Below are 12,083 nucleotides of genomic sequence, written 5' to 3' on the forward strand. Positions count from 1 at the left end.
GCGAGGGACATTTGCGAGGAGAAGGCTTTCAGAGCGGATGTGCCTGGTTGGTTTGGGGAACTGGATGCAGCTGTTGAGTGATGCTAGGCCTTGCTTGTGTAGTGCCTTATATGTGTGTGTGAGGCACTGGAATAGGGTGTGTTTGTGGAGTGTGAGTCAATGGAGGTCCTTGAGGTGTTTGGACATGTGACACTGGAGTGGGAGTTTGAACGTGAGTCTGGCTGCTGCGTTCTTTATGACTTTTAGTCTCTTGGTGAGCTGAGAAGTGATTCTGACGTAAAGGGCGTTGCCGCAGCCCAGTCTGCTGGTCATCAGGTCTTGTGTGACAGACCTTCGGGTGTCCAGCGGGGTCATCTCTACACTTTAAGGAGCTTGAGGGTGTGGAAGCAGGAGGAGACGACCATATTTCAGGTTGGACATCAAGATTGGATGAACGATTATGAGCCCCAAGTTCCTGGTCGAATTGGACAGACTTGGTGTCAGCGCTAGCTCTGAGGGCTCCCAGGCCAAGGATCAGAGAGAGTTGTCTTTTCCGAATAGTACCACTTCCTTCGAGTCTATGTTGAGTTTCAGACAGTTGAAGGCATTCTTATGAAAGAGGCGCAGCGCAGCAAGTCGCTGTGCTGTAAATCACCTTGCTGCGCTGCGTCACTGGGAAAGGGCAGGAATGCGCCATATTTAAGGCTATACGGCGCATTCCTGTCATTTCCCCTGCGCTGGCGCACAATGGGCTGCCTGGCCCCGATGCAGGCACTATGGTGCCAGGGTCTCTGTGTTGCATGCATGATTGTGTTTGTGCAGGAAGGAGCACCTTCCTGCACATATATAATCATGAGAGGCTTTTTTCTCTTTCTATGTGTGCTGCAGAATTAGGATATTAGGACAGAGGACAAACGAAGAGAAGTCGTGATCAACGAGTGTATCAGCAAATACATGAACAGCACGGCCCGTTAAAGCAAGTTCTCAACAATCACATAGTGCCCGTGTTTTTAAAGTCGCCGGCGGTTCGATCCCCGTAAAACTGGCGGGATCGTCGTCAGGGGGATACAAAGAGCCCGAGAGAGAGCTGAAACAAGAATAGAGAAAGGATGATCAGAGTGGGGCCAAGAAGTAGAAAAGTGCAAAAGAGCCAGTACAAGACATAGACAATATCTCTGAGACCGTATTTGCATTTTGAAAGGTAATACAGTTGCTGAAGGAGGGGGTCCCTGGTGACAAGCCTTAGGAACTGGGTGGGCGGGAATGGTCTACAAAAAAAAAATGGAAACAGAGCTGCTTAAAACCCTCCCAATGGGTTATCTTGGTGAAGGAAAGTGTGTGCAGTAGGATGGGATGCACAGACCTGAGCTGGAAATATGCTGAACACACCTAGGGGGCTCTAATCAGCCCTCACTGGGAAGCACACGTGTGGTCTGGGTCTCAAGGCTGAGTGACAGATTCCTTCATTGGGCTCTGATCAGTCCACAAATGCGACGGTGGAATGGAAATTCTAGTTGGCTGACTAGGGTGCAGGGTGTCAAGGGAAAATAGTTTGTTTATTCCACTTGATGTTGATTCTCGCAAGGCTTTTATATAGCATGAAGTCTCGGATAAGGGGACCTAGGTTGTGAGCCGCGTCGCGCCGGTATCAGATGATGTCATATGTGTACAGGGATACTGTGAGATTGCGGGGCCATATATAGGCCTCGCTGCATGTGTGGTTGCATAATAGAGCAGGCCAGAGTCTCTGGTACCAGGGCATACCAAAAAGGAAGGCAGGTGACTCTCCTTAAAGGTATCCGGTCAAAGAGTGGACCATTCAGCCAGATCCAGGCTGTTGACTGAGTGCATAGTAGTCTTGCCCAGTTTATAAAGCTGTTTGGGAGGCTCATCCTGGACAGAACTGGGAACACGAACCCCCCACTCTAGGGAGTCAAACATGCTTGTGTTATCTAGGAAGACTGCCACATCATTCATCGCCCGATTTAACTGATTCACTATGGCAACCGAAGTTCTGAGGCAGCTATAATAATAACTGTTTTTCAAACACCTTAGCGAGGATTTTTAGCGTCTACATTGATAAGAGACAATGTTCGGTATGAGCCACATGGTCGGTAATGCAAAAAGGGTTTGCCAGGTTTCAAGTGCACCAGAAACCTCCCTGAATGAGGGCAGGGGAATGATCTTCTCTTGCGCCTCATTGTACACTCACAGGAGCTAGGGTGCTAGTAGGTGGGAATAGGCTTTGTAAAACTTTGCAGGAAAAAAATCATTCCGGGGGCTTTACACGTGGGGAGTCCGGGCATTGCAGCTGTGAGTTCCTCAAGGGTAATAGGCGCGTCTAAGAATTTCCACTGAGGACCCTCCAGCCAAAGCGATGCAATGCGGTCAAAGTATATGGTTAAAGCTGCCAGGTGTACTCTACATAGATAGGTGTAATCTGCCGGGTTTATGCTATATGTATAGGTGTAACCTGCAGGGTGTACGCTACATGTATAGGTGTAACCTGCACGGTGTACGCTACATGTATAGGTGTAATCTGCCGGGTGTACGCTTTATGTATAGGTGTAACCTGCAGGGTGTACGCTACATATATATAGGTGTAGTCTGCCGGGTGTATGCTACATGTATAGGTACATAGACGACTAACTGGGGGACGGCTCCCACTCAGACAAGTGAGAATGTCTGAATTTCTGTAGATTAAACAAGCCTTAGGCAAGTTCCGGTCTTGAGGAGGGATGCCAGTTCCAGGCTTCATCCTGCCCAATGGTGTGGGTCAAGGGAGCAAAAAGGCCACTAGTCCCTGCTACTTTCTCCTCCATTTCTCTGAATTGTATCTGCCCTGGCAAGGAACCAGTGTAGAGTTTTCTGCCTTAATTCCGGGCTCTGGAGCCCCAGGGGCGTCCCATCGGCACCCTGGTGAGTGCCATCGAAAGTGCCTACCTTTCAGACGTGTTTCAGTGGTTTCTACACACATCTTTGTGGTCCTATGTAGCACTAAGGCAACATCGGGGTCCATGCCATGGAATCCTGTTCCTTCCTCCCGCAGTCTGCGTCCATGTGGTAGCCATGGTCCTCACCAAGGGAACATCAGGGTCCATAGCATGGGAATCCTGTTCCTCCTTCCCGCAGTCTGCCTCCATGTGGTAGCCATGGTCCTCACCAAGGGAACATCGGGGTCCATGCCATGGAATCCTGTTCCTCCCGCCCGCAGTCTGCCTCCATGTGGTAGCCATGGTCCTCACCAAGAGAACACCAGGGTACATGCCTTGGGAATCCTGTTCCTCCTTCCTGCAGTCTGCCTCCATGTGGTAGCCATGGTCCTCACCAAGAGAACACCAGGGTACATGCCTTGGGAATCCTGTTCCTCCTTCCCGCAGTCTGCCTCCATGTGGTAGCCATGGTCCTCACCAAGGGAACATCGGGGTCCAGGCCGGAATCCTGTTCTTCCTTCCCGCAGTCTGCCTCCATGTGGTAGCCATGGTCCTCACCAAGGGAACATCGGGGTACATACCATGGGAATCCTGTTACTCCTTCCAGCGGTCTGCATTCATGTGGTAGCCATGGTCCTCACCAAGGGAACGTCAGGGTCCATGCCATGGAATCCTGTTCCTCCTTCCCGCAGTCTGCCTCCATGTGGTAGCCATGGTCCTCGCCAAGGGAACATCGGGGTCCAGGCCGTGGGAATCCTGTCCCTCCTTCCTGCAGGCTGCCTCCATGTGGTAGCCATTGTCCTCACCAAGGGAAAATCTGGGTCCACGTCATGGAATCCTGTTCCTCCTTCCCGCAGCCTGCCTCCATGTGGTAGCCATGGTCCTCACCAAGGGAACATCGGGGTCCACGCCATGGGAATCCTGTTCCTCCTTCCCGCAGTCTGCCTTCATGTGGTAGCCATGGTCCTCACCAAGGGAACATCAGGGTCCACGCCATGGAATCCTGTTCCTCCTTCCCGTAGTCTGCCTCCATGTGGTAGCCATGGTCCTTACCAAGGGAAAATCTGGGTCCACGCCATGGAATCCTGTTCCTCCTTCCCGCAGTCTGCCTCCATGTGGTAGCCGTGGTCCTCACCAAGGTAACATCGGGGTCAATGCCATGGGAATCCTGATCCTCCTTCCCGCAGTCTGCCTCCATGTGGTAGCCATGGTCCTCACCAAGGGAACATCGGGGTCCAGGCCATGGAATCCTGTTCCTTCTTCCCGCAGTCTGCCTCCATGTGGTAGCCATGGACCTCACCAAGGGAACATCGGGGTCCAGGCCATGGAATCCTGTTCCTCCTTCCTGCAGTCTGCTTCCATGCGGTAGCCATGGTCCTTACCAAGGGAACATCTGGGTCCACGCCATGGAATCTTGTTCCTTCTTCCCACAGTCTGCCTCCATGTGGTAGCCATGGTCCTCGCCAAGGGAACATCGGGGTCCATGCCATGGGAATCCTGTTCCTCCTTCCCGCAGTCTGCCTCCATGTGGTAGCCATGGTCCTCGCCAAGGGAACATCGGGGTCCATGCCATGGGAATCCTTTTCCTCCTTCCCGCAGTCTGCCTCCATGTGGTAGCCATGGTCCTCACCAAGGGAACATCGGGGTTCATACCATGGAATCCTGTTCCTCCCTCCCGCAGTCTGCCTCCATGTGGTAGCCATGGTCCTCGCCAAGGGAACATCGGGGTCCATGCCGTGGGAATCCTGTTCCTCCTTCCCACAGTCTGCCTCCATGTGGTAGCCATGGTCCTCACCAAGGCAACATCGGGGTCCAGGCCGTGGGAATCCTGTTCCTCCTTCCTGCAGGCTGCCTCCATGTGGTAGCCATGGTCCTCACCAAGGGAACATCTGGGTCCATGCCATGGAATCCTGTTCCTCCTTCCCGAAGTCTGCCTCCATGTGGTAGCCATGGTCCTCACCAAGGGAACATCGGGGTCCATGCCATGGGAATCCTGTTCCTCCTTCCCGCAGTCTGCCTCCATGTGGTAGCCATGGTCCTCACCAAGGCAACATCGGGGTCCGCGCTATGGGAATCCTGTTCCCGCAGTCTGCCTCCATGTGGTAGCCATGGTCCTCACCAAGGGAACATCTGGGTCCATGCCATGGAATCCTGTTCCTCCTTCCCCCAGTCTGCATAGAGTTTACAAAAGCTTTCAACCAGATGTGTGCCAGCCCTGCCTGTCAGTGCCTTCCCAAATGTTATATGGTAGTGAGATAATCCCCACTGAAGGCTTCAGAAACACACCTGGAGTCCGCACACGGTCATCTGATACAAGATGGCTCGACACGCTAAGACATGGAATGAGACTAGCTGTGCGTCTTTGCACCACCTCTCAGTTGTCTGTATATTTGTCTGTCTTTCTTATTTGCATAAGATCAGTTCATCGAAACAATTTGGTTTTCTGGTTCTTTCTAAACAGTCCTTTCAATGCAGCACAGGTAAAGATGCATTGTGATAAGTTAATTAGTTACTCCACTTGTGTGGGACTTATCATACGCCACATCGTGCGGGTTCTGACTTTGGACCACATGGTTTGGTATCATCAAGACCTCATCCATCAATGGATTATAACCTTTGTTCATATATTGATTTAAGAACTTAAAAGTTGATATATGATAACTTTTAGGCATCTTGTTTCCTCCACTCTTGAATCAGTTTGCAGGAACTTCAGGTGTCTCTACAGATTGTTGCAATAGTGCACTATCTGGTGCTCTTGATTTTTGGATGGAGAATCTTCATTTAAATCCCTAGGATATACATTGAAGAAGCTCTGAAGAAGTCCTATTGTACAAAACACATTGGCTACAGCAAGAATCCAAGAAGAAAAGGATATGTTTTCAAAGAGTTAATGAATAAAGAATTTCCTTTTATCAAAAAAAGATTCTGTGAGTCTCTACATTTTTGTCCAATTGCTGCTGTGAATAATCCGGGTGTTATTAACCAAAAAATGATTGGGGTGTGGGTTGTGAGTCACATCGTCTTTAAATCTGATAGAGATTTTTCTCCTGGTTGTGTAGACTAAGACGGCTGATACTCTTGAATCGAGCACCACAATGTTTTGAATTACAAGCAGCCTGTGTATGTGTTGTGTGCGGTATCCTATTGCCTCTGCCTCTTCTTTGTAAATCGCTTGATAAATGAATTATAAAACTGGATGTGAGGTTCCCTGTAATCCCGTCACCGGGTATCTATCATGCAACACTACTTTGACATCCTCTTCTTTCACCTCCATCGAGCCTCTGCGGGTGAGCCCCAACATCTGTCCCCTTCCTTGGTCCTTTCCTTGAGCTCCTAGTAGCATCCTCAGCTCTTTGTAGGATGGAGCTACCAATGTAGTGGAGTCTGTGATCTGAGATGGTTGTGGTGGGGCTTCTCCTAGCAGCCCCTCTACCCAGGTTGCTCCTCTGTGCAGGTGCTCATGGCGACCTGGAGGTGTCGTAAAAGGGGGTAGTCAAAGCATGTGCTGAAGAAAAGTGTCACTGGTATCTGTTTCCAAATAATGTACTGGTTAAAACCCAATGTTGTGATTGTTGCGTAATTGTACTTATTGTGTTTCCTGCCAGTTGCCCCTCAAACAATGGTCACACGAAGAAAGAACGGCGATCGCACTCTTCTGACCGGCTACGCTTATGGATTTTATCCCAGAGAAATTGAGGTGAAATGGGTCAGGAATGGTGTAGAGATGCCCTGGGAATCGAGCGAAATCTTGCCAAACCCTGACGGAACCTACCAGGCCCAGAAAACAGTGGAAGTTCAGGAAGGAGATGATGAGAAAACGTACAAATGTGAGGTGTATCACAGCAGCCTGCCGGACACTGTGACCGTGATGTATGGTAAGAAATGCTCTTTGGTCTGTAGCAGTTGATTGTGGCGGTGGTGCAAATATTGACTTCATAGGGTCCCTGGTTTGATCTGTTCCTGTCACTGGCGCTAGGCCCAGCCACAGAAGCGGAGTACATTTTTATGGGGAGATTTGTGGGAATGCTGGTGGTAGAAATGTTGTAGATCCTGCAGATTTGAGAAGTTTCCCTCACAGACGTGTGAGGACATTGTGTCAGTTTAGCCAAAGACTGAGGTTCGAAGGGCATTCTGAGTAAGAAAACCTAGTGGGATCCATGCAGGTCGCCCCTCCCTAGACTCTCCTTCAAAAAAGGAATCAAGGAACCTTATTACAGAGCGGCGCTAGCCATTCTGTAGTTTTAGTTAGGGTTCCCAGAGACAGGATTTCCTTGGATTTTGGACCGTTAATAACTTTGCGCCCATTTGACAAATCCGTGCAAAACCTTCGCAGATGATGCAAAATGTGGCAGAGATTTGTCAAGGGGGTGCAAATAAAAAGGGGGCGGGGGGTCCCAAAGCGTGTTTTTGCACCAATGCATTTTCCATAGACTTTGTACTTCCATGTGGCGGGCAAGCGTCCTGTCGCATTCACATTAATGTAGGCAGGATTATAGATTATAGTGTGCGGATGACCCTTTATGGTACTATAGGTAAGAGGGGCAAGTATTTGTTAAGTTATAAAGTATTTTAAGTTAGAGGTATCTGTTGCCGCAGTAGTCGCAAAATATCACGAAAGTACCGCGGTACATGCCGATGACAAGGCATCATGGATTTGGCGAATGACCACCTTTACAAGACTGAAAGGCTGCCATGTTGTTGTAAGGGGACTTTGGCAGAGTTCTGGGTTAGGGCCTTCGATATAGGTAAGTTTTAAGTCTTAGATTTTTTCCTAACACTTTATTATAAGTAGTAAGAGGTAGGGAGAATTATTTATAGGTTTCTAGACATTCCATAAAAACTATCGCAGTGCTACATAGGAAGTACCGCTGTTTATCAAATTTAAAAAAAACATTTGTACAAAAATTAAAAATACTAAACTACTCCATATTTCACAAATAGTGTACTACAGTGTATTTTCAATTTTTTATATATTGTATTATTTATATAAAAAAGTCTATGGAGTTCCGCTGTAATACCTACATTACAGCGCTATTTAAAAAAAGGCAAAAGAAATCATTTTTTAACAAACACTGTCGTTGCTAGGTACCTTAACTTAAAAAATATATATAAATACATTTCCTCACATATTAGTGCTTTAGTAAAATGCTAATAGGTAGAGAACAGCGATAAAACCTACTACTTACCTATATCTAAAGCCTTAACCCAGAACACAGGCAAAGTGTTGTAAAAAATAATATGGCTGCCTTTTATTTTGTTGGACGGCAATCAGCCAATCAACTGTGAGCATTCAGTAAGAATCGTCAATGAGAGACAAACGCAATGATACATTTACTGCAGTGAAGTTACAGCTTTTTTCAGACTCTTTGAATTGTACTGAAAAGGACACAGCCTTGTAAAGCAAAGCGTAACACGACACGTCCTGGCATCACAAGATGTAGCGCCACATGTGACATTCTCTGGGCACAGAGAGAGTTGTGAAGATTCGATCATTGGATTTATTTGTGTGATGTGGCAACACAACTATACATTTGTCACACAACATGAAACATCAGCAATGAGATGTCTGCCCTGCATACAAGAGGGTCCCAGGGGACACCCCTTCCAGAGACAGTCATTAGTCCCTTTAACTCTAGGGAGGGCCTCTAGCAGCAGGAAAAGCGCCTCGCCCGGCTTTCGTGCAATCTCAGGGGCGAGGCGCACAGGTTTGTGTGGGCGCAGTCAGCTGTGCGCAAGCCCAGGGCACTGCTCAGAATGTAGATCGCCCATTGTGTGCTGAGCCATGAATTTATTCCCAACTTCAGTCTTTTTCCACCCTTTTCCCAGTAACATGGAACATGGGTGACCAGAAAGCCAGAAGGTCGGGGTGTAAGTGAGGTTTTGTCTTTGCCAGCAGGGGGCGACCTCCCAACCCACCCTTCCTCCCGCGACGGCTGCATCCTGAAGGCGCCTGACAAGGATAGGTGGTGCCTCAAGGAGCTAACCAGCAAGTCAAGGGCCACAGAGGAGCCGTCGTTGACCCAGTGAGGCCACCATTGCAGTGGTGAAGAGGTGCAGCTTCACAGGAGTTGCTGTGGAGAGGAGTGGGGAATACAGTCTGGAGTGGGTAGGGATCCCTCTGTGGAGGGGCACTACCCCCGTGTGGAGGAGTAACGCTCCTTGGGCAGACACTGGTAAGTGTCTTTGGTCAAGACAGAGAAGATTCACAATGAGAAGCAGGGTCCCTTCTCATTTGATTCAGCAGGAAGTGACGTGTTGGAATGCCGGTAACTTGGAGGTGCTTTGGCTGTAAATATTGTAGGTAAATCCGTGTAGACTCACAATGATAGACCCTCGCTCCCTCGGTCCGCAGGCTGGGGCATGGTGTAGGAAGCTGGCTCTGTATATACTATACCAAAGTGGGGTATAGTGTGCACAGAGTCCAGTGGATCCCCAAAGGTAGGCAGAGGTAAAGTAGATAGAACCTCACTCTCTATTTGTGGGAGTGTGGTCGAGCAGTAAGGCTTTATCATAGGACAGTGTTAAGCATTTGTTGTACACACTCAGTCAGCAAATTAATTCACACACGCAAAGACTGAACTTCAGACCAATTGTTTTCTATAAAAAATATTCTTTAAGTTATTTTATTTTCCAGACCCAAGCACGCCTGGCACAGTTAAGTGATAAATACTGTGCAGTAAATGTACAGTTGTAACACAGTTTGAATTGCAATGGTAAATGTACTTTGCTTTGATTACAGTAGTGTTACCGATAATGTAATGCTTTTCAGGATACAGTACGTATACTTTGTATAGGAATTTTAGTAAAATGACAGGTAAGTTACTTTTGGCATTACTTTTCTTACACAGTGCAGCATGCCTGGATACTGCACTGGGACATTTCCTGTAAACAGGTAAGTAAAAGCGTGTTGTTACTTAGTACAGTTGTAAAGAATTTCTTTAGGTTTTCCAACTCCACACTTAAAAACTTTTCATAGAAAAACAGTCAATGTTATCCTATGGAGGAAAATCGTGTTATGGGTTTAAAGGTAAGTACTTTGTTGTGGGAGTTGGTGTTCTGTGGATAGACTCAGGGGTCCCCCAGGGTCAAGGATGCACTCTTGTTACACCCTCAGCGGCACAATGGCGGCCGAGTGCAGAGTGCTGAGGCCCAATGTTATCCAATGGGGGATACGGGGCCTCCCGTTGGTGGCTGCTAATGAGCAGGCCACTTGGTTGTGGAAGCAAAGCTCCTGGAATTTAGCTCAGGGCAAATGGGGAAACTCAGTAGCTCCAAAGGGGCACCCACAGTGGCACTGGGGCGGCCGGGTGCTGTTTTGACGTCGGGGTCCCTGTCACTGGCAATGGGGATTCTCTGGTTTGCAAAGACACTGCAGACTCGGGGACGAAGGTCTTGTTGGAGTGACCACCACTTGGAAAGGTAAGTTGGGATGCTGGGGGTTGGTAAGACACCATCGCTTGGGCCACCCAAGGCTGTGGGGCGTCGGGTGCAGGGGTGTCTTTTGGGGTCAGATCTTCTTAGCTTCTGGTCGCGGTTCGGGGGACCTTCTGGGTTTAGGCTGCAGGCGTCTGCTGGAGGCTTGAGGTAGGTCAGGGATCACTGGATCTCGGGTCAGGATCAACGGGGAGACTTCCTCTTGGTGTTTGCCCACTCGAGCTCAGGCCTTGGTCGGCGGGTGCCGAGTGGAGCGAATTTGCGGTTCCGGCCAAGGCCAGAGGTTGGAGATCAACAAATCCGGTGTTCACGGGAGACAGTCTTTGTGGTTGAAGGCAGGCCGGTCCTCCGGGTTTCTCGAGGTGGCTGTGTAGGAAAGTGGCTCTGTATGTACTGTTCCCAAATAGGTACAGTGTGCACAGAGTCCACAGTCCCCAGAGGTTTGGCAGAGGCTAAAGTTAGCTATAACCTTACTCTGTAAAGTGGTAGCTTGGTCGAGCAGTAAGGCAGTATCAGAGGACAGTGTAAAGCATTTGTTGTACACACTCACTCAGCAAATGGTCGCACACACTCAAGAACTGAACTCTAGGCCAATGGTGTGTATATAAAAACATATGGTTGTTTTATTTTAGAACCAACAATAGGTATCAAAATATACTGTTCGAGGCATATGAGCTGCAGATTACACACTGTGCATAGATCGCCATCTGGTGTTGGGCCCGGATGTTTGCAGTTGTTTTTCCTCTTGGAAAGTCTTTGGAAGTCACGAGGTATGTGACTCCTCCTTTGGATCGTATTGCGCATGGGCTTCGGCTCCACCCTCAGATTGTTTTTTTTCGCCATCGGGCTTGGATGTATTCTTCGCGCTCCGGTTCCGAACCGTTTTCAGTTCTTCTAATCGGCGCGCAATCCTTCCCTTTCCGCGGTATTGTTTCGATCGCGATCTCCACACTCGACACGACTCTCATCGTTCAAAGTCTTCGATTCCGGACATCGACGAAGGCCTTCGGGCCTACCTGAGCTCCGGTCCTGGCTGAAGGAAAGGACTCCATTTAAGAAGTGTCCTCGATGTGGATCCAAGTTTCCCCACACCGATCTCCCTGAGGTGTGCAACCTCTGCCTCTCCTCAGAACATGAGGCTCGAGACTGTCCGGCGTGCAAATCCTTCCGGTCGAAGAAGACCATTCGGGACCGAAGGGCGAGGAGAACCATGACACATTCGTCGACAGCAATCCCCGACGACATCTTCGGAGAAGGCGTCGATGTCCCAGAAGAGCAGCACACCGAAGAGGGCATTGTCAGTGCCTCCAAAGCCGACGACTCAGATGTCGAGGACATCACTCTGGCACAGAGGGGCATGAGTACTAACATCAACCCCCACCCCCCACCCTCGACGGCACCGAAAAAGGCTTCGGTCACGCCTTCGCCCTCGGGCCTAGGCACGACCAAAGACACTGCTTCCCATACCTCGCTTTCGGGCCCCGTGAAGAAGCCCACCAAGCCTTCTTGCGGCTCCGGCTCGAGCCAGCCTGCCGTCGGTGCCGAGAAACACTCCTCCGCACCGGCACCGAAAAAGAAAATGGCCTCCTCTGCGCCGAGCTCCACGCCGAAGCACTCGGCGCCGAAAACTGGCACTAGCTCCTCGGTACCAACACCATCCCTGGAGCCGAGCAAAAAACCAAAGGCCCTCGAAACACACACCTCGAAGCCGAAAGTCATCTCGGAGCCGAGGAAACA

At 49.4% G+C, this 12,083-nt stretch overlaps 1 protein-coding gene across 8 annotated transcripts in view; it reads left to right on the top strand.

Annotated features, from left to right (window-relative positions):
- LOC146829749 (class I histocompatibility antigen, Gogo-B*0103 alpha chain-like) overlaps nt 1-12,083 on the top strand; it is a 579,784-nt gene that overhangs the window by 388,527 nt on the left and 179,174 nt on the right. For all 8 annotated transcript variants that reach the window (XR_014962294.1, XR_014962293.1, XM_085608475.1 and 5 more), the window contains one exon: nt 6,518-6,787. Coding sequence is in view for 6 of the 8 variants with exons in the window: in XM_085608475.1 (XP_085464601.1) it covers nt 6,518-6,787 (270 nt within the window). In the remaining 2 variants the exon portion in view is untranslated. The remainder of the gene's footprint in view (nt 1-6,517; nt 6,788-12,083) is intronic.

The sequence above is a fragment of the Triturus cristatus genome, chromosome 5_2 (genome assembly GCF_964204655.1).
Source record: "Triturus cristatus chromosome 5_2, aTriCri1.1, whole genome shotgun sequence".
Taxonomy (NCBI): Eukaryota; Metazoa; Chordata; class Amphibia; order Caudata; family Salamandridae; genus Triturus; species Triturus cristatus.